This window comes from Sebastes fasciatus, chromosome 7 (genome assembly GCF_043250625.1).
Source record: "Sebastes fasciatus isolate fSebFas1 chromosome 7, fSebFas1.pri, whole genome shotgun sequence".
In the NCBI taxonomy this organism is placed as follows: Eukaryota; Metazoa; Chordata; class Actinopteri; order Perciformes; family Sebastidae; genus Sebastes; species Sebastes fasciatus.
The window spans coordinates 31,227,677-31,252,794 of NC_133801.1; the positions used below are offsets into that span (position 1 = coordinate 31,227,677).

A 25,118-nucleotide genomic window follows, 5' to 3' on the forward strand; every position below is an offset into this window, starting at 1 on the left:
TCCTAATATCCACGTAATAAACCCCATATTGGTGTAAAAGCATGTAACAATGAGCTAATCTGTAGTGTCCGCACACTGTTTAATTTAAGCAGGACTCTTATTTTGAAGTCGGACTGAGTTCCGGTGTGTGGCGCGCGAGGTTTGTTTTGGAGGCAGAGGCAGACTAGCTAGCAAGTTGACTCTTAATAAAACTCCTCTGTGAGTTTATATCGTGTCTTTGTGGATTGTTATCAACACTTTGTGAAGAGTTTCATCGAGACATGAAAGTGAACAGTGGTTCGCCGCCATGGTGAGTTAGAATAAGGTGAACTCTGGCTGGTTAGTGAACTAGTACCGTTAGTTAGCTCTGCTAGCAGTCAGTGTGAGTTAACCTGAGTTTAACTAACTAACGGTGTGTTGTGTTTTCTAGTCATTGACAACCCACTGTAACATTTGCTACCACTGTGAATCAAACTTTAGCTAACGATACTCTCTCTACAGTTTGTCCTGAGTCGTGTTACCTTCAAGTTACCTGACGTGAACTTCAGCTAATGTAACGTTAGTCTGTTAGCAGCTAACTCAAGGCTGGCTGGTCCTGCCCACCTGGAGGATGGAGCTGTAGCTATGAGCTTAAAGTAATTTAGAGACTACCTTTCAGATCTTTAACTCATGTCATGATGAAAGCTTTGTTTTCTCAGGTGTGCCACATAGCAAACTTTAGGGATTACATAAATCAACTGGAATGGATTTACCCTCAAAAAACATGTACGACACATACAAAGATGACATCTGGAAAGGTAAGACAAACCTTTCTGTCTCCATCACAATGAAGCTTGAACATTATAAGGTGCTCAAAGATTGTTCACGTTGCAGGACTGTTGTGATGCATTACATTGTACAGCTTTTCCTGATAGATCCAGCTACATAATCAGAATATGATAGCCTACTTGTTGTGCAATCACAAAAGATAAAACATAATATTCTGTATGTTGGAGGTTGTGTACTCATTACTATTCTAATAAACATTTTTTGATTTCCATATCTAGAGCTGGGACCCCTGGACCCCGACTGGTTTGAGGCACTGAGTGCTCAAACATTCACTAATGAGGGAAATGTCTCTGATCAAGATGACCTGTTTGCAAACCAGGAGGAAAGTTTTAAAACACCTTTTGACAAAGCTGCAGTGGAGAGTCAGCTGTTTTCAACCCCCAAAGTTTTCAGACGCAGTCGAATTGTGTCATCTGAAACTGAGGATGAGCAGTCGTTCACTGGTGAACAAGGTGATGTTTGATTCAAGTTTGACTGTTGATGTATAAATGCAGTGATCTAAGTTAAAACTTCAAGCACATTACATAAACTCACAGGAATATGGATGTCTGCATAGGACATGTTAAATGAATTGTTGTAAATTGTAGTAACCTACTTGTGTCTGCATCGATAAGTTTTCTTGATGCTGCATCTAAAAATAATGTTTCTCTGTATCTGCATTTAATCTGTTTGGTTTATGTGTGTAAAAAAATGAAATCATCACTGGTTAATGTCTTTCTTTTGTCATCTCTACAGAACTGCTTCATACCCCACAAAAGTCCCCAGTAAGTGTATTAAATCTAACAGGGATGTTATCGTTCTTTCAGCAAATGTCAGTATGTGAATGTGGAGTAATGGTTTCCCCTCTTTATATTGTTTTTTTTCAATGACACAGGTCAGCCATGGCAAGCATATATCTGAAAGTCTCGCAGCACATATTCATCCTGATATGTCATGGACCAGTTCTCTGAACACCCCACCAGCAGTACCATCCACCCTAATTTTATGTAAGCAAATGACACAATTGGTTGTTTTTAGAAATCTATTTATATGATTTTCATTTGTTAAATCTTTGTTTCTTCTCAATTTTATAGCCCAAACTGATGAGAGTCCCTGTCCAGCGAGTGTTTCTACAGAAAAAAATGTTGTTGTGAGTACTCCGTCCAGCCCAAACATACAACAGATATACCTCTCAGATTTGTAGAATGTAGAAATAAAAGAGTTAAAATGTTCTGCTTATTCTCTATTTTATGATCTGTAAAAGACAGAATATATTGACACTAATTTTTTATATTTTATGAAATGTAAATAGTTGAGGAATCAAGAGGAAAACAAATGCAGAAGATATGCACATTGAAAGTTGTATACAAAAGTATCCCAAAATACACACAGAAACCCTCCCCAACATGCACATAAGGGGCACTTTTAGTCACTCCAATCTTTATCCCAGTGACCATGGTAAGAAGGAATATAAATGGCGTTCATATTTTCCTGAAATTATCAAATTGTCTTCTTATGATAAATTTGATTTTCTCTATTTTTAAGTGACACATGACATCTTTCAACCACCTGGCATTAGAATGTTTTTTGGATCTTTCCAATTAAATTAAATAGGATAAGACAACCTGCTAACAAGCAGGTCAATTTTAAGTGTTTGTAGACCAGCATTCTCTGGTTTTACAATAAAAATGCTTGTTAAATCCATGTCTTGTAAGCATCTCTCAGACATGAAGGACAATCTTAAATTGCGGGAGCCTGTGTCTACTACAGGGAGAGGAGACATGTACTTGATCAAGGATTGCTTTCCAACTCTAACTCAAAAGTGGAGGGTCGAGATCTTGTTCTCAGTGCACATTTCATTTTTGCTGGTTCAAGACAATGGAAACATGCCATTACAGTAAACATGGTGTAGAAGCAGGTCTTGCATTTGAAATTGCTTCTGAATCTCTGTTTTTCTGTTTTGTCTTTCTCAGTTTGTACGGAAGCTTTTCCCTTCTCTTTCAAATACATCTAGAGTTGAAGTACTGTCACCCAAAAACAATGACACACCTACTGTTCACCAAGGTACTGTGTTTTCCCTTTACAATTTGCTAAATATCCAAGATGGTGCAGTTGCTCTGAATATAAATTACAGGACTATTAATGCAACAGATTTACTTATTCTGTGTTGCACATGCTTTTTGAGGCATAATGCAAAATTATACTGATTGCTGGTCTGTAATCAACAGGTGTTGTTTCCCCTGAGGCTGGTCAGAATCCAGAGTCCCATGACTCCCCCCAGAGTTCACTGAATCAGAGCGGCAGCGTTTGGAAACAGAAGCTACCAGATGCAATCGAGGATGGAGAAATTCGCCGAACGGTAGCGAGTGTTCTTGATGGAGCTGAGAATGTTCTGTCTATATTTTTCACCAACAGTAGTTCAGCACTGAGAAAAGTGAAGACTGACAGGATCAAAAGGAAGCAAATCATTCCAACAAAAGGACATGGCTGCAGCTCTACGGACATCTCGTCGACAAACAATGCTGCATTCAGCGAACAGAGAGCAGCTGATCAGGAGCCTGGCAGACTTCCCTCACCCCAACCGGGGAAAACTGGAGATATTGGAATCACCCAGTGGTCTCCGTTGAGTTTATCTGAAATCCCACCTTGTACTGTGGATGCTGGTCCTGCGACACGAGTGGAAAACAATATTTCAACAGAACAACTGTGGAATGACTCTGATTCTGGCCGGCTCGTGAGGCCACATATGAAACTTACAGACTCTGGATTTACTAAGAAAAAGAGAAAATTTGTTTACTCTGTTGTGACTTCAAAACCACAAGTTCAAGGAAAAGAAACACACTTTCAGAAGATGGACTCATCACCAGGGATTCCAGATTCTGGTAACACATTTCTCATGCATGTAAAGTGTAACAATACTAATAGATTCTGTATCAACATTTTCTACAAAGACTGAATTTATCCTTTTTTTTATCATCATGCTTTATTTCAGAGCAAGAAGTTAATGTGAAGCAGTCGGGGAAAGCTCCAGATGAAGCAGACGGTTGCAGTATCCGGAAGAATGAGGTGCAAAAACTGGGAAATCTCGAAAATCTACCTCCCTCTGTACAAGCCAAAGTCCAGGGTCTTGACATGTCGCAGCTTTGCAGAGATTTTGCACAAGACTTCAGTCAAATGTCCGACCCCTGTAAACTGAGTAAAGTCGCAGAGGACACTCCTCGAAATGGCTTCTCTCCATCAGCTTGTCTGTCGGCCATGAAACGAGCGAAGCAGAAAGCAACTCAAGCAAGCATTCACCACGACCGTGATGACGTCAGTAACGGACAACATGTTTCTACCACGAATCAAAATAACTCCATCATCGAGGGCACAATAAATGACAGTGGATTCCAGTCTTCTGTTGTAGATAGCACTCACATGACTGCATCATCATTTGTTCTTCCCAGCTCAGAGATCAGTGGTGATCAACAGTGGGCTAGCTTCTTTAAAACTGATATCCATAGGATCATTCCTTTCACATCCAGTGAAGGACACGGAAAAGCAAATTTGGATGATATGTTACAAGAAGCTGAAAGGGATGCCAAGCCATCCAGCGCAATCGATGAACGCCAGACACCGGGCCCTGAGAGCACATCAGCACAGCCACCCAGCAGTGCAAAAGGAACTGTTGATAGCATTAATTGCATTCCACTTAATGGTCACGCTCGTGGCAGTCTGCCAGAGAAAACAGTTTCTCTTCCTTCCGTCCCTCCATCAGGATTCAAAACAGCTTCACATAAGGGTATACGCATCTCTTCAGCCAACCTGGCGAGAGCCAAGCGTCTCTTTGAAGAGGTTGAAATGGAAGGAACTTTAAGTGACCAGCCCATCAAATGTGCCAGTGACACTAAAGATGCAATGAGCACGAGTAACGGATCAGTGAAAAATCCAACCACTAACTCAAACCAACCGCTTTCTTCAAGTGAAAAAAATGTGGATAGCAGTTGCCAGTTATCAGCGTCACAAAAAGCTGATGTGACTGAGCTGTGCACTCTCTTGGAAGAAGCAGATAGCCAGTTTGAATTTACACAGTTTAAAACAGCAACGCTAAAACAACAAGATAATGCCACGTCTCCCCAAAAAGTTGACAAAGACCTTGACCCTGATTTCCTTTCGGGTATAGATTTTGATGACAGTTTTAGTTCAGAAGCTGAAAAGCACCTGGCAGCGACTGCAATGCCTGACAAAATTACTTTGGTTTCAGATGTTAAAACAAATTGTGAAACATCCGACGTCACAAGTAAATCCACAGGTTCGTCAAGTGCAATGAAAAAGGAAAATTCCCCTCGTGAAGATGCGTCTTCCTCTTCAAAGCACATCTCTGACAGAGCAGGGCGCACTGAAATAAACAAGCTGGAGAACAAAAATCCTTTAATGCTTGGTGTGGGATTTAAGACTGCAGGAGGAAACGTTGTGAGAGTTTCAAAGAAGTGTCTGAGTAAAGCCAGAGCTTTGTTTGCAGATTTAGAGGAGAATCTTGTGACGTGTCATAAATCGCCGGACAAGCAAAGCAGCGAAACGGATGCTAAAACGCAGCATAAGTGCAGTGTGGATAATCACCCTGGTAACTTTTTGCATCACAAAGAGGATAATTCATTCACTGGTTGTGGTAATGATACTGGGGCGAGGGTTCAGTCCATCTGTTCAGACAGACAGGACACAGGCATTACAGATGAAGATGCTACAAAAAGTTTGAAAAACTGGATGGACACAACCACGCGTCAAAGCGGGTTCCAGATGGCCAGTGGGAAAGGGATTCCTATTTCAGCAAAAGCTATACAAGAGGCAGATGCTTTCTTCAAAGACTGTGACAATATGGACAGTAATGCTGGCATGTCAGTAAAACATAAAAAGAGCATAGAAGCCGGGCCTGGAAGTGTCAGTCATAAGGGAGACCTTCCAAAATGGAAAAATGTTCAAGGGATGAAAGGAAACCTTTCTGAAGAACCAATCAATGAGTTTGAAAATGTGAATGCTGGACCAGCTGCTCACCATACAGAGGTTGTACAACATAATGTGGAGATTCACACTTTTGGATTTGAGAATACCCCGGCTTTAACAAATGCAGCCTCTTTCAGTGGAAACCCGTCTACGACTGCAAAGGCGCTTTCATCTTTCTCATGCGCAGCATCAAAGAATTTTGGCTCCCCTGCCGTCAACGAATTGAGCAACGGTGGCGGATTCTGCACAGCCAGTGGGAAGAAAGTATCCACATCAGCTGATGCACTGAAAAAAGCGGAGCGTCTTTTGAATGAGATTCATACACTTGAGGATGCAAACAAACAACTGAAAGGAAAAGGAGATGCTTCAAGAACGGGTCATCTCACCAATCAAATTCCGGTTTCACCACCTAAAAATGGCGGATTTCAGACAGCCAGTGGCAAAGGAATGGTCATTTCATCTGCAGCTCTCAAAAAAGCAGAAATGTTGTTGAGTGAACGTGATGAAGTTGAGGATAAAATCGGTGTAAAACCAACACATTTCAAGATGCCACCACCCAGGAATAGTGGATTTCTTGCAGCCAGTGGTAAGCCAGTGGCAATGTCAGCTGAGGCCCTCCAGAAGGCGAAGGCTCTCTTCAGTGACATCAGTTTCAGTGCAGAGATCCCAGCTGTTTCAGACACAAGAATCAGTGACAAACAAGTCAATGCTGAAAATACAGAGAAAATACATTGTGGTTTCACAACTGCAGGGGGAGCTAAAGTCCACGTTTCACAGAAAAATCTGTTGAAAGCAAAAAACCTTTTGACAGAACATGATGATGGTTCTATTTCAGCAGAAGCAATGCAAGAAGCAGATGCTTTCTTCAAGGACTGTGACATTTTGGATGGTAATGATGGCATGCCAGTAAAACATAAGAAAAGTATAGCACCTGTGAGTGGAAGAGGCAGCGAGAAGAAAAACCTTCCAAAATTTAAACAAGATCAAAGGGTGACACACATTTCTGAAGTAAACCGTGAAAACATGCTGCATCCTGATGATCACAAAGGTGTTCTTAAGAACACATTGGATTCTACCAACGCAGCTTCTTCATATGTAAACTCATCTTTGATGACGAAGCCACTTTCTCCCCTGTTGTGCGCAACATCAAAGAACATTAGTTCCCCTGCCATCAATGACTTGAGCAAACGCGGTGGATTCTGTACAGCCAGCGGGAAAAAAGTATCCGTGTCAGATGACGCAATGGCAAAAGCAAAGTCTCTATTGAATGAAAGTGCTACATTTGAGGACACAAACAAACAACCGAAACAAAAAGAAGACACTGTTCCACCACAGAACGGTGGATTTCAGACAGCCAGTGGCAAAGGAGTTGCCATTTCATCTGCAGCCCTAAAGAAAGCAAAAACTCTGTTAAATGAATGTGATGAAGATGAAGATAAAATCGGTGTAAAACCAACTCACTCCAAGATGCCAGTTCCTGGGCCACCACCCAGGAATAGTGGATTTCTTGCAGCAAGTGGTAAGCAAGTGGCATTTTCTTCTGAGGCCCTCCAGAAGGCCAAGGCTCTCTTCAGTGACATCAGTTTCAGTGCAGAGATCCCAGGTGTTTCAGACACAAGGATCAGTGACAAGAAACAAAGCAATGCTGATAATACAGAGAAAATACATTGTGGTTTCACAACTGCAGGGGGAGCTAAAGTCCACGTTTCACAGAAACATCTGTTGAAAGCAAAAAACCTTTTGAAAGATGACACAATGACAAAAGCAAAGTCTCTATTGAATGAAAGTGCTACATTTGAGGACACAAACAAACAACCGAAACAAAAAGAAGACACAGTTCCACCACAGAACGGTGGATTTCAGACAGCCAGTGGCAAAGGAGTTGCCATTTCATCTGCATCCCTAAAGAAAGCAAAAACTCTGTTAAATGAATGTGATGAAGATGAAGATAAAATCGGTGTAAAACCAACTCACTCCGAGATGCCACCACCCAGGAAAAGTGGATTTCTTGCAGCCAGTGGTAAGCAAGTGTCATTTTCAGCTGAGGCCCTCCAGAAGGCAAGAGCTCTCTTCAGTGACATCAGTTTTAGTGCAGAGATCCCAGCTGTTTCAGACGCAAAGATCAGTGACAAGAAACAAGACAATGAGAAAATTCATTGTGGTTTCACAACTGCAGGGGGAGCAAAAGTCCATGTTGCACAGAAAAGTCTGCTGAAAGCAAAAAACCTTTTGACAGAATTTGCTGGTGGGGATTGTCATGATTCAAACTCATCCTCAAGAAGCCCACATGACACCCATAAGATAGATCCATCAAGAGGGAAAGGTGTGAATAGAACTTGTAATCTCACCACAGCCAGTGACGAGGACATGCCTACTAAGTTCAGTGCCCCTCAGGTAGTTAAATCTTTAACCCCTTTGCAAGAAACTGACCATGAAAATGAAGCTCCTCAAACTGCAAGTGTGCATGGTTGCCTTTTTATCAAAGACAAGGCACCTACAGATGCATTTAAGTTAAAAGAAGGCAAAATTACCTCAGCAGTGGTGGGCAGACCTGGAAAGGACATGTCAAGTGTGTTGGACTATGAAATAAATGTGGCAAGCGGCAGCAGTGAAGGATCTAAGGTCAAAAGGCCAGAAGAGTCTTCAGTTCTCAACTTTCAGTCACTTAACCTGAGTGGCTGCACTGAAACCCAGCAGGAGTTTTTCGCCCAGGAAGCTCTGGACTGCACTAAAGCTTTGTTAGAGGATGAAAGTCTAGCTGGCCAGAGTCTCTCAATGTCTGAAAATGTGCCAAAATCCAGCTTCCGATCTGTAGAGGACCAAAAAGGAACAGGGAAAAGACCAGCAGAAGACCCAGATATGACTGGTAAGAGTATGTTATTATTACACAGAAATTTAAGTAATGTTTTTGTTGATGTTGCACAGATTGTGTAGCTTCATTGGACAAGTTAAATAGATTTTTCCCATATTGCAAATAAACTAAATAGGGCGGTCAAAGTTAACGCGATAATGCAAATTTGTTTTAACGCCACTAATTTCTTTAACGCATTAATGCAATCGATCTTTCTGGGGTTGTGGCGGGCTCAGTTTTAAAGCTAGAGTGAAGGTCGGCTTCAAGAAGGAGGTTAAATAATGCTCCAAATTACGCTAAATTTTGACAAGGAAAAACTGGCATAGCCATTTTCGAAGGGGTCCCTTGACCTCTGACCTCAAAATATGTAAATGAAAATGGGTTCTATGGGTACTCACGAGTCTCCCCTTTACAGACATGCCCACTTTATGATAATCACGTGCAGTTTTGGGCAAGTCATAGTCAACTCAGCGCACTGACACTGACAGCTGTTGTTGCCTGTTGGGCTGCAGTTTGCCATGTTATGATTTGAGCATATTTTTTATGCTAAATGCAGTACCTGTGAGGGTTTCTGGACAATATTTGTCATTGTTTTGTGTTGTTAATTGATTTCCAATAATAAATATATGCATACAGTTGCATAAAGCAGCATATTTGCCCTCTCCCATGTTGATAAGAGTATTAAATATTTGACAACTCTCCCTTTAAGGTTCATTTTGAACACAAAATGTGCGATTAATTTGCGATTAATCGCAATTAACTATAGACAATCGTGATTAATCACGATTAAATATTTGAATTGATTGACAGCGCTACCTTATACTGTATATTACTAACCGTAAGCTGCGACACTGCCTGTTACAAGCAGGACTATTAACCATAAATGGTTGCCTTACTGTTCTGAAATTTTCTAGGTCAGCCTCCCCTGAAAAGACGATTACTGGAAGAATTCGACAGGGCCGGTGATGGTCCAAAAGGTTCAGCTCTCCGTCCAGAAAAAAGTTCTCCAAATGGTAAATCATTAGCACTGTAACACATTATCTAAAGAATACGTAATTTGTCTTATAAATAAAATAAATAAATAACTGTTGATGTGAATTTGTTTCTTAATTAAGGTGTAATGAGAGACAGGAGGGTTTTCAAGTACAACGTCTCTCTCCATCCAAACATCACAGGGCCGCACAGGTAAGTTGCCTGTAAATTGTTGGCCATGTTTTCAAGCGGTTGAGACGTTATGTGTGAGGTTATCAACCGCTTTGTGATGTATTTTTTTTTGTCTTACAGGAATGGAAAAAAACATGTGGAAACCAGTTTGCAAAAGACAACCCCAACACAATACTCGACGTCAGGAGACGGCAGATCAGCACATTCCAAGATGCCGGCGTTTGTTCCTCCGTTCCTCAAGAATGCAAAGACAGAGAGTCGCAAGAATACAGTGCTCAAGGACAACATAAGAACACCTTCTGCATTTGTTCCTCCGTTCAAAAAACAAAGAACTATTGTCCAAGAGAGCTCCTCTAAACCGCAGGAGGAGGAGGAGGATAAACACAACCATCCCTTTGTAACACCCTTTAAAAGCAACACTTATGTGCCGCCCACTGAAAAAACACAAAGCAGTACAGATGTAACTGTTAATAAAAGCAAACAAGACATTGAGACGATGGCCTTGGATGACACTACAAATGATAATCAAAACCTTCCTGTTGGCTGTGGATCAGAAGATTCCGCTGCATCCCGTGTGGAGGACACATTGTCCAGAAGCCAAGGTGCTGTAACTTTTTTGGATGAAGTCGGTATGATAAACTAAATAACTGCATAACGTAGGTAAAATTATGATGTGTTTATGGTCTACAGACATTCTTCAGAACGTAGAGTTGGCACGAGATATGCAAGACATGAGGATCAGGAAAAAGAAGCGCCAGACCATTCGACCTTTGCCGGGAAGTTTGTTTCTAACCAAAACCTCAGGAGTGTCTAGGATACCATTAAAAGCTGCAGGAAATGGAAAGCCTCCTGCAAGATACTCCCAAAAACAGGCAAGGCCAGAACTGTCTTGTCAGTGGATGTTGTTGTCACTGTCACGTAAACAACTTCTTTGACATGTTGGTGTTCTTGTTTTTCAGCTGTATGGACGTGGAGTTCATCGGCACGTGTGTGAGATCACCAGTGAGACTGCAGAATCCTTTCGCTTCAGTTTACAGCAGTTCATCAAACGGGAAGCCTTTATAGACGGAGGTGGTGTTCAGCTGGCTGATGGAGGATGGCTGATCCCCAGCAAGGATGGGACTGCAGGGAAAGAGGAGTTTCACAGGTATTATTGCTTTTAGTTTGGTTCTAATCAGGCTTTGCAATGTTGAACTTAATGTATGTGAAACCAGGTGTATCTTGGTATCTGCAAATACAGACTGAATACTTTACTATTATACTGAATACCATCTTGTTCCACAGAGCATTATGTGACACCCCAGGTGTGGATCCTAAACTGATCAGTGAGGGGTGGGTGTACAATCACTACCGATGGATTGTGTGGAAGCAGGCCTCCATGGAAAGATCATTTCCTGAAACAATGGGCAGCCTCTGTCTCACCCCAGAGCAGGTTCTCCTACAGCTGAAGTACAGGTATGTAGGATTATAGCTTATTTTAGTTCAATGTGTTCCTGAAGTTGTGAAGTTAATTTTATTGTGTGCAAGACATTCACAAATTTTTTTTGCAAAATGTGTGCAAGTATATCCATGAACTAACAATGGTATTATACACATCGCCTACTGCCATTTTTATGTATGATTTAACCTCTTCCACTCTTTGAGGGCACCGGCGCCCTCGGCCGAATTTACCGTCTTTCAAAGGTTGTAGCAGGCTCAGTTTTAGAGCTAGAGTGAAGGCACTGGCATCATATGAAACAAGAAAACCCAAGGAATCCAACCATATGATATCGGGAACGAGGTTAAATAACGCTCCAAAGTTAGACTAAATTTTGGCGAGGGAAAAAACTGGCATGGAGATTTTGACATATCATATCTTGAGCTCTGACCTCAAGATGTGTGAATGTAAATGGGTTCTATGGGTACCCACAAGTCTCCCCTTTACAGACATGCCCACTTTATGACAATCCTGTGCAGTTTGGGGCAAAAATGGTTTCTGAATACTGGAGTCCCTAAACGGTCTTGGAATTACATAAATTGGGTATCACTGTAAAGATGAGACTCTTGTGGATCCAATGAGCCCAACTGTATTCATGTGTCGTGATGTTAGTCACCATAGTAGCCATTTCGTGGTAGTGAGACCATTTTTTAAAATTTGACCTCACTCTATAAAATGACCTGTGGTGACCTCTAGGATAATCACAGCCTCATGAAACTTTACAGCCACAAACTACAGACCTAGAGCATTCAGAGGATGGATGGCTTCCCTAGCTATATTGACAATATGGGGGTTTCTGAGCAGTTTCCGGAACAGAAGTGCTTGCCATCCAATTGCCAAAAAAATCCAATTCTTGCAGAAGTCTTGGTGACTTAATGTGGTATTTTGGAGGGATTTTTGATCATTTTTATCAATTCTCAATTGGTAAAAAATTCTTAAATGTAGCACCAAGTCTGTGTAACAAATGGATCAACCCCAAAATTGCTGCAGCAACTTATGAGACATAAGTGAGCATGAGAATGGCCATCATATACTTCATATACTTCATATACTTCTATCATAGTGTTCTTACCCCTTATACACTTTCACAATTTATTTTAATTAATTAATTACTTTTTTTATTTCTGATGTGACACGAACAACTTGAAACACAGTGCTTAGCTGCATCTCAAATTCATCTCCAGGTTCCCAGCTTTCAGATGATGTACACCACTTCTATGTCACATATACTGCTGACCTGCTATCTCCCCCTAAAGATTCTCTGTACCCCCCCTAAAAAGGACAACAATGGGTCTATGAAAAATAGGTAGAGAAGATTAAGAAGATTAAAGGCTTGATTAATTACATTTTATAAGCATTTAATTAAAAGAAATTAGGAGAAATATATTTTATTCTACATTTTTTTATTACATTTAATTAATACATACATTATAATCCAATTAGTTTGATGTATTTATGAAGTGCCTGTTCTGTGTGTCAGATATGATGTAGAGGTGGACCACAGCCGCAGGCCGGCTCTGAGAAAGATCATGGAAAAGGACGACGCTTCAGCCAAAACCCTGGTCCTCTGTGTCTGCGGGGTCGTCTCCAGGGGTCACTCCCGAAACAGACAGAGTTTCAATGACACCAAGACCCCACAAGATGCTGACGCCAAGGTCGAAAACCCATCTGCAGTTGCGTGGCTGACAGATGGATGGTACGCCATTAAAGCCCAGCTGGATGAACCTTTGACTGCCATGCTTCACAAAGGTCGAGTGGCTGTCGGTGGGAAGTTGATCATCCACGGGGCTCAGCTGGTGGGATCACAAGATGCTTGCTCCCCTCTAGAGGCACCTGAGTCTCTCATGTTAAAGGTACTTTAAGAGGGAGGGCACAAGTTGTTCTATCTTTCCACAAGGCAACCAAATAAGTTGCCTTATTCATTGTTTATATTTAGATTTGCGCCAATAGCAGCAGACCCGCACGATGGGACGCTAAACTGGGATTTCACAAGGATCCACGGCCATTCCTGCTTCCTGTCTCCTGTTTGTATAGCAGTGGAGGACCAGTAGGATGTGTGAACATCATCATACTGAGAAGCTACCCCATACAGGTGCGTTTAGTTTGTCGTTGACATATTGTTACCGTTACTCCTGGAAATTCATGTCTCTTTTGACTGTATGCTTGTCATATTTCCCAGTGGATGGAGAGGAAACCAGATGGAGGCGTCGTGTTCCGTTCTGTACGTGCAGAAGAGAAGGAGGCGAGACGATACAACAGCCACAAACAAAAAGCTATGGAGATCCTATTCGCCAAGATTCAAGCGGAATTTGAAAAAGAGGACAAAGGTAGGGATGGTGTTTTCAGCATATTAGGTACAGGTTGAAATGGAATAAGTTTTAACAAAATTGTCGTCTTCAGGTAATAACAAACCTCAACGTAGAAGACGGACAATCAGCCGTCAGGGCATCGCAAATCTTCAAGATGGAGAGGAGCTCTATGAAGCAGTGGGGGATGACCCAGCTTACCTCGAGGTGATTTTACTTTACAGATTGTTGGCTGCATTTCGCTTGTGAATAGAGTTTTAATTGCACGCCTTATTTGACTTGCATGTCCAAGGCTCATCTGAGTGAACAGCAGTTGGAGACTCTACGCACCTACAGGCGTTCTCTGATGGAGAAGCAGCAAGCTGAACTGCAGGATCGCTACCAACGAGCTTTAGAGAATGCAGAGGACAGCGAAGGTGGCTGTCCAAAGCGAGAAGTCACGCCTGTGTGGAGACTCTGCATTGCTGACTCCATGGACCAACCCGGCAGTGGTGTGTCTTTATTTTTATTCATTTTAGATTTACTATGGTTACTTTAAAGGTGCAATTGATAACGTTGAACGTTAAAATTGAGTTTTTGTTTTGTTTTGTTTTTTAGTTTACCAGTTGAACCTTTGGCGACCTTCCTCGGACCTTCAGTCTTTACTGAAGGAAGGCTGTCGATTCAAAGTCTATAATCTCAGCACTTCGGACGGAAAGAAACATGGTGGTAGCTGTTCAACTGTTCAGCTGACTGGGACGAAGAAAACACAGTTTCAGGACCTACAGGTACTGTGGAAACTAACTATCTTGAGCGCACTCAGTGGATGCATGTGGAATTGTAGATACAGTATTTATAAAGTCAGATAGATGATGAGAATAATTTATATTACCTAATATTTGCAGACTTCTCAGGAATGGTTATCAACACGTTTTCAACCGAGGGTCTCGACCCATTTTGTGGATCTTCAAAACCAAGAATTTCAGTCGCTGTGTGGAGAAGTTGATCTCACTGGATATGTCATCAGTATCCTAGATAGACAGGGTGGGTGATGTTTTTCTTTCTTAACTGTTTCTAACATAACTACACTATACTGTATACTAAATGATTGTGCTTTTGAACGCAGGTTTCTCTCCTGCATTTTATTTGACCGACGGGAAACTGAACTTTGTTAAAGTACGCTGTTTCAGCAGCTTTGCTCAGTCTGGCTTGGAGGATCTGGTAAAACCACGTGTGCTGATGGCTCTGAGCAACCTGCAGCTGAGAGGTCAGTCCATGTCTCCCACTCCTGTTGTGTACGCCGGAGATCTGACCGTCTTCTCAACAAACCCCAAAGAAGTTCATCTGCAGGAATCCATCAGCCAGCTCAGAAACCTGGTTCAGGTACAGTGCTGAAATCACAAACATGTACAGCAGCTGACAAAAACTGTGTTTACCATTCACTCAATTAAGGATACCTTGTTCATCAAAGGCTGGATGCTCTCACTGCCAAAGTGCTTCATGTTTTGAAGAAATCACAAATCAGAATTGCATTAGCTATAATTAAGCTATAATCAAGCTACAGGTGCAGATTATGGTTGATGAAATTATAAATGCTGAATAGGAAACGTCAATGTCTCCCATATATCAAGCACTTTTTGTCATGTTTACTGACTCAACCTCTAAAAGAAGTTGTGCTGAACAGCATTGGAAATGCATTTGTTGGAAATGCATTTGTTGAAAATTCGATGAAATAGAAAACTTTGATTCAATGTGGCCTCTTATATTGACCTCTAACAAGATGTATTGTTGTCTTCATTTCACACTTGAAAAATTACTTTGATTCAGCATTCTATAAAGCACAGATGCATGAGACATAGTATCAGGGTTAGGTGTGAGGGCCGAGGTATGTCATGGACTAATGATCAGATGAAGATTGTTTAAAAGGGTTCACGGTTAACTGACCTGAACCACATAGAGCTTTCTCATCTTACTTTTCTCCATCCCCTTGATTTGGATACAATAAAGTGATGTAAAATATGAAAATTACATAATCTTAATCTTGTGTTTTCAGGGTCAGGAGAACTTCTTTCCAATTGCCGAGGAGACGCTTTCACATTTAGTCGAATCTGATGGCCTGAGGTCCGTCTCCTCTCCAGCTGTGCAACCACGAACCCCAGCTTTTACAACGGTCAGAAGACAAGACACAAAAACAAGCGCGAGTTCATGTACTTGCTGTCCGATGCATTTGCTCTCATGACCACTTCATATTGATTTAAACAATAAAAATGTGTCCTTTTTATGCAGGTGAAGTCTCAGCAGCCAGTCAGAAGCATTGGATCCTTCACTCCTGTCAGCAGGAAACCTCCTGCAGCAGACTGTTCGACAGAGAAAGACCCCAGCAGCCTGAAGAAGAGGAAAGCTCTGGACTATCTGTCTCGTATCCCGTCCCCACCACCTCTCGCCCATCTGGGCTCAGGGGCTTCTCCGTGTGTAAATATGACGTTCAACCCCCCGCGGAGGTCTGGGACACCTAGCACTTTAAAAACTGTACAGACTCCAGCTCGCAAACCTGTAACTTCAGCGGTGGAGGATGAATGGGTAAATGACGAGGAACTGGCAATGATTGATACTCAGGCATTGCGTGTTGGTGGTTTACTGTAGGTACATGAGACTGAATGATAACAAGCACACTACAACTTTTAAAAAAAAACTGTACAAATTGACTGAATGTAAAGGCTGCATATGCAACATGTTCTGTGGTTGTTTTTGTACACTCACTGGACCCATTAAAGAGGTGAAATCACTTCGGATTAGTAAAATCATGTCATCACTTCCTTCTGATCTACATTCTTCTCTTCAGTCTACTTTTCTGTAAAGTTAGAATTAGCATTAGAATTGCATTCCTGCAGTTCAGCTCAACGATTCCATATATAGTTTGTGCTGTGTTTGAGGACAAATAATGGACGGCTGATCAGTGGACGTCATGTCAGATCGTCACCTCATTCTTTTCTTTTGTGAATAGTGCAATATTGAACAAACTGAGGCTCATGATATTTATTTGAAGACAAATATATACAGTACTTAAAATAGTAACTAAAGGCTACTTTGAAAACAAAAAAGAGGATTCTACATCATTTTAATAGTAAAATAGTCACAAAAGGTTAATAACTCACATGATTGTCCAAAGTTAATCGTGATTAATTACACATTTTTATCATTTCAAAATGAACCTTAAAGGGAGATTTGTCAAGTATTTAATACTCTTATCAACAAAGGAGTGGGTAAATATGCTGCTTTATGCAAATGTCTGTATATATGTATTATTGGAAATCAATTAACAACACAAAACTGACAAATATTGTCCAGAAACCCTCACAGGTACTGCATTTAGCATAAAAGAAAATGCTCAAATCATAACATGGCAACCTCAACCTCAGTGTGCTGACTTGACTATAACTTGCCCAAAACTGCATGTGATTATCATAAAGTGGGCATGTCGGTAAAGGGGAGACTCGTGGGTACCCATAGAACCTATTTTCATTCACATATCTTGAGGTCAGAGGTCAAAGGACCCCTTTAAAAATGGCCATGACATTTTTTTCTCGACAAGATTTAGCGCAAGATTGGAGCGTTATTTTGCATCCTAAAGCTTTAAAACAGAGCCCACTATAACCTAAAAATAGCAAGTTGTGTTAATTTGTTAAAGAAATTAGTGGCGTTAAAACAAATTTGCTTTAAAATGTTATCACATTAACTTTGACAGCCCTAATAAAAAATGTTTATAGCCTACTATGTGTTAAATCAGTCCCAAGAAGCTGATTATAAGTACAATTATAGAAAATTGTTACAAATTCACTTTTATAGTCAGGTTCTTCATAACTTAATAAGGTCAACAGCACCAAAAGTCTTCATTATATCTTTAAACTAACCCAGTTAGTTTGCCTTCAAACATATTTGTTTTCTAATAATCAAGCCCACTTCCGGTCATATTTTAGTCAAAAGGAGAAGTAGAAGGAGATGAAACAACACCATCATAATTATATTAAAGAGGATTCTTATATTTGGTCCATGTTAGTATCTTGTGATGATGACCGTCTGCTGTGTCACCTCCAGTCCAGCTGGGGGCGCTCAACATCCGGTTCCCCGGCCTCTAATGAGGAGAAGAAGAGTAAGAATACGTCACTTCTGTAAACACAATCCACCTGCGATGAGGAACTTGTGTTTCTTTTTATTGTCGTTTTTTCCATCATTTCTGCGTCCTGAATGTTTACGGTAAGCATAGATGGGTAGTAACATTAACTCTGTGTCTAGTGTTAAGGTGGTAAATAGTTAAACGTCACAGAGTTGTACTTATCACCGTCTTCTGTAGCTCTGAGGTGACATCAGCTAACGGATGGCTAGTTCCGGTTTAGCTTTAAGCGCACTAACATAATATCTCTATATCTCTAGATAACGTTACCTGTTTACCTGCTCACCTACATTGTAACCATGAATTCGCGGAACCAAAAACTGTAATATTGAAAATAACTAAACACTTGGTATTTTTAACTGAGTGTTTCTATGGTTAACTGAGTGTTTCTATGGTTAACTGAGTGTTTTTATGGTTAACTGAGTGCTTTTATGGTTAACTGAGTGTTTTTATGGTTAACTGAGTGTTTTTATGGTTAACTGAGTGCTTTTATGGTTAACTGAGTGTTTCTATGGTTAACTGAGTGCTTTTATGGTTAACTGAGTGTTTCTATGGTTAACTGAGTGTTTCTATGGTTAACTGAGTGTTTCTATGGTTAACTGAGTGTTTCTATGGTTAACTGAGTGTTTCTATGGTTAACTGAGTGTTTTTATGGTTAACTGAGTATTTCTATGGTTAACTGAGTATTTCTATGGTTAACTGGGTGTTTCTATGGTTAACTGAGTATTTCTATGGTTAACTGAGTGTTTCTATGGTTAACTGAGTATTTCTATGGTTAACTGAGTGTTTCTATGGTTAACTGAGTGTTTCTATGGTTAACTGAGTGTTTCTATGGTTAACTGAGTGTTTCTATGGTTAACTGAGTGTTCAACATGTTCCCTGTGCTTTAATCTGTTTCCATGCAGATGTCTCATTCTGGGTCCTCCTATAAGACCTCTCCTCACATAGGAAACTCCCGTGTGGGTGGAAGAACCGGAAATAGCAGAGGTTACTCTGCTAACAAAGACACTAAACTTGTGAGCAACGACTCCAGCCGTCCAGACACAAGTGTGAGGGATCGTGTGTTAAAGCAGGTAGGACTCACCAGCACCACCTTCATCGGTCCAGCAGGTCCTCCTCGGAAATCAACCAAAAAGAAAGTCAAGAAAGTCAAGAAAGTCAAGTCTAACATTGAAGACACACTGAGTGAGTTTTACAAAGAGCTGGAGAAGATCGATACACCTGATGGTGCTAATTACAACCCAGGGAAACAACATACAGGTCGTGTTCGACCATCTAAACCTCCTAAGACATCTACCAGCAGAGAGACTCCAGACGTCGGCGAGGAGAGAGTTGAGTACGCAGGCAGACATGCAGGAACAGATGGCTACCAGAGAAACAGTGGGCAGAAACAGCCATCGTGGCCACACTGGCATCAAAATGAGCCATACTACCCCAGAAGGCCGGGGCCAGCTGCTCCTACTCAAAATCAGTGGCATCATCCTCAAACGCTGAACAGACCACCAGACCCGAGATTTCACAGACCCCCGTTCCATCGCCCACCACCCCCATCTGCATTCCCGAATCCACGTAACCCGCCGCCACACGTGAATCAAAACTGGAGTAGTTCGGGCACGACAAACCAGCATCAAGAGGAGTCGCATTTTCCAACATTTTCTAGTTTCCCACCTCCAAATGTCTGCAGTCCTTCCTCTCAGGGCTTTTATGGAGATTCTTCACACCACTTTGACAAAGATGAACGGATTCGGAGCTATGATGTACGCTCAGATAATGTCAAGGTTGGATCGTCCGGAGATAGAAAAGAAGAATCGTGTCAGTTTGGTCCAAATTATGACAGAAGCCAGAGATACGATTCCAAAAATGAATCGTGGGAGCAACACCGCCGACCTCCTGCCAACACTAACCCTTCTTCCTCGGTACTGATCTTGATGAGGGGATTACCAGGATCTGGGAAATCAACAAAGGCCAGGTACGTCTTTGTGTAATCTTAAATGAGTGCATTGTCAGTTTAAAGGAGTCTAAAAGTTCATTTCCAATCCTGACCATATTTTCATTGTACATTTGTGTCCCATCTTTCTGACAGGGAGCTGCTCTCCACTGGTCCCAGCGGGCTAATACTGAGCACAGATGACTACTTTGCTCACAGAGATGGGTACCGATACGATGCAGGCCTTCTCGGAGCAGCACATGAATGGAACCAGAACAGAGGTATTGTCTCTTTAAAAGCTCACATGGGTTCTATAAGTTTTCATCTCATCATCACAAAGGCATTTCTGTGAAACTTTGATCAGGACAGTCTCTGCTGTGTTCTCTTCACAATGAGAGTATTTTCAGACATATATGAAGAGTAGTTACATTCAGTCTTTAGTTTAAAAATTCAGTTCAGTGTCTCTGCCTGTTGGGAAAAAGTCATCCACACCACCCACCCAAAAAAAACTAACATTAGGCGCCCTTTTAGCTAATAAAGTGGATGCATTATGAAAGCAACAAGTTTTCTTAAAGGACCAGTGTGTAACATTTAGGGGGATCTATTGGCAGAAATGGAATATAGCGGAGAGGTTGCAATCTGCAACCTCTCCGCTAGATGTTGCCAGATCTTACACACTGACCCTTTAAACCTCCCTAACTGTTCACTGACTCATCGGGGCCGCCCCGATTCAATCCAAACATGTTTGATATTTAGGAGTTAAAATCTGGATGATTACATCCATTCTTTCCGAGCGGGACCACAGCAGCCAATGAGTCAGACAAGCCGGAGCAGCTAACGGCGTTGCCAAGCAACAGCAAACATTCTAGCCCTTGAGGCTAACGTTAGCTAGCATACCACTGTTGACAGTTATTAAAACTCACCTCCAGTTCTTGCTGAAGAATAGATAACCCGTGTTGACGGCGCTCCCCGACCATTTTCTCATCCAGGCTAGTTCAGCCTTCTGCTTTTGTTTTTCCTCACTGCAAAGCATCACTACAGCAAGTTGTTGCACCACGTCAGTCTCCATTTTGTTTACATCTGCTTCCCCATGAGATCCCATGAGGTAGGTGTATCAGAAAATATCGCAATATTATATTTTGTGATACTGTATCAATTCTCAAAAACACCATTGATTTTTAATTAACAGTTTCCATGCAAAGATTAACTCAGTGAATACTTTCTTTCACTTGCAAAGATATGTGTCCTCTGGGATATATGCAAATACAGATCCCACTGTACTGATTGCATAAAAAAGTCAACTTTTTTATTCAGATTTTATGCATTATGGTGATGTGTTTTTTATACTATGACGGTTTTCTTAAAAATCGTAACCCCTTTATCATGATACGTATTGTATCGCCAGATTCGTGCCAATTCACATCCCTAACGTGAGGTGGTGCATTGCTCCCTTTGGTCCGATAATCTTAATTATGTCCTGTAGTGTGTGCATTATTTTCAAATATTGTAGTGTGTGTATGTTTGAGATTAGAGAGAAAAACATCTGTGAAGTTTCTCCTCATGCGTCACACAGCTCGATTTAAAATTTGGTTTGGATTTTAAACCTCCTGTAGTCTGAGCTCAGCTTTAGGTGACCGTTTAGAAAATGTGGTTTGATGAGATTTTTATTTTCTTGCCTGAAATGATTTAAATCAGGGTTTTTTGTGTGTTTAATTCTCTTTCAGCTAAAGATGCTATGCGTGATGGCCGATCTCCCATTATCATTGATAATACAAACGGCCAAGCTTGGGAAATGAAGCCATATGTCCAAATGGTGAGTACGGGATTTTAAATATAATTTAGATATGATATAATTTAGATTTAGAATATAATTGAGTGTTTGGTTACAGTGTACCACACCACCTTCATAGATCCTAAACTTTTTAACAGGCCTTGGAGAGAGGATACAAAGTGGACTTTTGTGAACCTGAGACCAGCTGGAAGTTTGATCCTTTCGAGCTGGAGAAGTATGACTTCTTAATTATCATAATATTTACATGCCAGTGCAAACTTTTGGCGACATATAGAAACTGACATCACCACGCTGCTCTGTTTTCCCTCCAGGAGGAACAAGCACAGCGTTCCACAGGAGAAGATCGCACAGATGAAGGATCGTTTCGTATTTCCCATATCTGTTGACATCGTCATGAGATCACAAGAGCCGCTTCACGTGAACCAGAGACGTCAACCAGAGCAGCCACAGACGATGAGGGGAAACCCAGATTTCCATTAGATTCTCACAGGAATTGAACCAGCTAAATAATTAGCCTCGAAGAACAAAACTTTTTTTAATGCTGTAAATTTTGTTAGCTACTGTTCTACGTGATTTTTAATTCCATTATTTTCTATACTGTAAATTTATGTAAAGAAAGAAGAAATATATTTTTTCTGAAGACATTTTTACATTTTCACAAATAACATCTTTGCCAGGAAAGGAAATCTGCATTATTTTTGCATTTTGTATTTAATGACTGGTATTTCAGACTCAGTCCTTTTGCAGTTTGTGTATTCTGTACAATATGCAACAACATGGAAAACCTTGTGTTAGTTTCCTGTCTTAAAGGCACTGTTTTTAACTTCTTACATGTATAAATCATTGCGGGTCGGTGTCACATGCGCGCTCGCGTGTGGCTACGCTGTTCAGACTCACGGAAGCACCAAAACCACAAAGTTCTATCTAGTGAAGCCCGTCTTGCTAAACAGTGTTGGATCTTTCTGCTTCGGCCCCCTGACCGCGGTCAGAAGACATGGAGGAGACCATAGCTTTGGTCTTCAGGGCCGGAGTCTCTGCTGTACTCTGCTCCTCTGCCTGCTTGCCTTCACTCACACACCGCGCTCGCTCTAACTCGCTCTCTCGCTCCACCTCTCACGTGCATGTGCGCAGATTACACACTGCAGAAGAGTTAGTTTAGCTCTGAGAATATCTAGTGAATGTACAGTGGACCTTTGTGCAGAAATAACTGCTGCAGCTCCTCCAGACCAACAGAGGTTTCCCATGTCTTGTTTCCTGAAGTGACGGGGCTCCGCAGCAAGAAACGTTATCGTCTCCGACCAAAACTCCGGTGTCTCCCCTGTTCCTTCTGACAGCGGTCGGGAGGCCGAAGCAGGAAAAGTTAACACTAGGATCAGCATTGATTCATGCAGAGACCTTCGTCTGGTCAGCTAACATTACTGCCAAGCAGCTGAAATATAGAGTGATATTGGGGTTTTAGCTGACGTGTGTCGCCTCACTCTTTTGACCGATGCTCGTTCATGTCTATTTAGAGCGAGAACAAGCGCGAGCAACAGGACGCCGACTTTCGTTGACTTAACAGCCACAGGTGTCGCTGTTAACAAGCAATTTCTGTTTCTTACATAGAGTCCCTTTAATCGGTTACCAGTTTGTTCAAATTGTTTTCAGTGTCTTTACAGTGATTCTCTGAAATCAGCAGAACAACTGCTGCAATGTTTTCCTTCTGATAAACCACAAGTTTCTTTTGTTTTTTGTCGATGCCTGCAAGGCGCACCAAAAGGCCATTTTCCATCTGTCATATCTTCTAGTGTCAAATTTAATTTCATTGAACATTAAAAGCACTCAGGAGTGTGTTGTGTATTGTGTCATACTATGTTTACAGCTATATTAGGGGAAAAACTGTATACACTTCAGGGAAATGTACACTTTCTCACCACATTACAAGATGCAGGGCTTTATATTTTTTTATAACAGTTCTTCCATGTGAGCTTTATCTATTTCTCAAGACTTTAGGGGAATGGGTCTGTTTCTGATTTCTGAAGGATAAATTAAACATTTTCCAAGTCTTAAAGGTTCAGTGTGTAGCACTTTGGGAGATCTATTATTAGGAATGGAAAATAATATTCATAATTCTGTTTTCACTAGTGTATAATCACATAAAACTAAGAATCGTTGTGTTTCCGTTAGCTTAGAATGAGCCCTTCATGTCTACATTGGGAGCGGGTCCTCTTCACGCCATGTTGCTCAAACATGTTTCTACAGTAGCCCAGAACGGACAAACCAAACATTGGCTCTATAGAGAGCCTTTCATGTTTTTATGTTACCTTACCTGAAGGCCACCGTAGTTCTCTGACACACTTAGAAAGGGAGGGATGAGCGGAGGGGTATTCAGTTGCAATCTCACTGCTAGATGCCACTAAATCCTACATACTGGACCTTTAAAACAATGGCCAGGTGCCCCTGTGAAAACTGAAAGAGGCTTTGCTTGCTGTGATCATTCCTCCGTTCCTATGTGTTTTCAATGTTAAGTGATGAGGGACAAAATCCACAGTTGTCATTTTTTGCAAAAATGTATATGAAAGTTTGTCTGAGTCAGACAAATCAACGGAGTATCTTCTAAAGTTACAGAATTTTTATTCTAAAATTCCTTCCTGAAAGTCAAAGTGAAGCCATGTACCAGTAGTACAACACATTTATTAAAGCTGAAGTAGGCAAGATTGGAGCAAATGGGATTTTAAAAATATATTTTTATTAAACTGTCACTATATCCTGACAGTAGTGCATGAGACAGGTAATTGGGGAAAAAAAAAAAAACGGCATCTGCAAGACTTCACAGACCGGAGGAAAACAACCAATCGGAGCCGGGCTGGAGCCTTGCCGTCTCTGAGCAGCTGTCAATCACTACAAAATGTTTCTGAAAACATTTTACGTCAGAAATAGGCATTACAGTAACAGAATATTGATTAATATTTGAACAGCGCTGTCTAGTTTGACCGTTAGATCGGAGTTTGCGAGTGATTGACAGCTGCCTCCGTTGAATGAACAGCCAATAGGAACGCTCTTTCTCTGAAATGACCTGTGACTGGCCAAAGTCTCCCGTCACAGGCTAGATTTTTTAAAGCCTGAAAACAGAGCCAGAAGTCTAGTTATCTCTCAGAACACTTGAATTACAATATGCTGAAAGGTTATTATGGAATTTTTGCCCAATGATGCCAAAAAATATTCTGCTTTCTGCCACTTTAACTGCTGAGTCTTGATAAACCCGCTGAACCAAATATAATAACCTGACTACACCCGGTATAAATTACTGTGGGAAAACAATGTCTAGAGATGTTATCACAGTGAAAGGTTCCCTGATATACAGCAGAATAACAGTGCTGAGAGGTCTGTGTCTGATTGCATTCATTATTGTGTCTCGCCGGAAATCTCATTTTGCCTTTGTATGCCTCTGGTGTTCATGAAAGCAGCACACAGAGGTACTCTTCATGTTTTTTTTCCAATCAGTGAAGACCTGTGGAGAGACAGAAATCTTATTTTCTGTATTTTACCCAAACACGTGTCTCCATCTGAGCATGAAAATATGATCTAGTTGGTTTGGAATTCTACACAATAGATGTAGTTGGGTGAAATCTTTGTGTTAATATGGAATAAGGAAATCACACCATGTCGGACACCATGGTTTTATTGCTCCCTGTGGATTTGGGGA

The 25,118-nt window shown here is 41.2% G+C and overlaps 2 protein-coding genes across 3 annotated transcripts; both read left to right on the plus strand.

Moving 5' to 3' along the window:
• Positions 1-1,509: 1,509 nt before the first annotated feature.
• Positions 1,510-16,329, plus strand: brca2 (BRCA2 DNA repair associated). 2 transcript variants are annotated; one of them, XM_074640286.1, is made up of 22 exons: positions 1,510-1,571; positions 1,682-1,793; positions 1,881-1,936; positions 2,760-2,850; positions 3,015-3,668; positions 3,779-8,632; positions 9,532-9,630; positions 9,733-9,802; positions 9,902-10,383; positions 10,472-10,653; positions 10,741-10,928; positions 11,066-11,236; positions 12,739-13,111; positions 13,195-13,350; positions 13,438-13,585; positions 13,659-13,771; positions 13,857-14,055; positions 14,162-14,331; positions 14,449-14,587; positions 14,670-14,926; positions 15,597-15,713; positions 15,830-16,329. In XM_074640286.1, exons 2-22 carry the CDS (start codon positions 1,736-1,738, stop codon positions 16,184-16,186), a joined length of 8,934 nt encoding a protein of 2,977 aa, XP_074496387.1. In that variant the 5' UTR covers positions 1,510-1,571; positions 1,682-1,735; the 3' UTR covers positions 16,187-16,329. The 2 variants fall into 2 exon arrangements, with proteins under 2 accessions (XP_074496387.1, XP_074496386.1); XM_074640285.1 differs by lacking the exon at positions 1,510-1,571 and having other exon boundaries at positions 1,624-1,793.
• A 1,358-nt stretch (positions 16,330-17,687) lies between these two features.
• On the plus strand, positions 17,688-23,263 carry n4bp2l2 (NEDD4 binding protein 2-like 2). The gene is made up of 6 exons (XM_074640287.1): positions 17,688-17,797; positions 18,620-19,683; positions 19,798-19,922; positions 21,366-21,454; positions 21,571-21,647; positions 21,745-23,263. Exons 1-6 carry the CDS (start codon positions 17,789-17,791, stop codon positions 21,911-21,913), a joined length of 1,533 nt encoding a protein of 510 aa, XP_074496388.1. The 5' UTR covers positions 17,688-17,788; the 3' UTR covers positions 21,914-23,263.
• Positions 23,264-25,118: the final 1,855 nt, after the last annotated feature.

Excerpts from the sequence above, each read along its gene's own strand:
- n4bp2l2 (XM_074640287.1), top strand. Across the intron at positions 19,923-21,365 it reads TGAATGGAACCAGAACAGAG|CTAAAGATGCTATGCGTGAT; the intron begins GTATTGTCTCTT and ends ATTCTCTTTCAG. Across the intron at positions 21,648-21,744 it reads GATCCTTTCGAGCTGGAGAA|GAGGAACAAGCACAGCGTTC; the intron begins GTATGACTTCTT and ends TTTTCCCTCCAG.
- brca2 (XM_074640285.1), top strand. The coding sequence starts at position 1,631 with ATGTGGAGTAATGGTTTCCCCTCTTTATATTGTTTTTTTTCAATGACA. Across the intron at positions 9,803-9,901 it reads AACATCACAGGGCCGCACAG|GAATGGAAAAAAACATGTGG; the intron begins GTAAGTTGCCTG and ends TTTGTCTTACAG. Across the intron at positions 15,714-15,829 it reads GAACCCCAGCTTTTACAACG|GTGAAGTCTCAGCAGCCAGT; the intron begins GTCAGAAGACAA and ends CTTTTTATGCAG.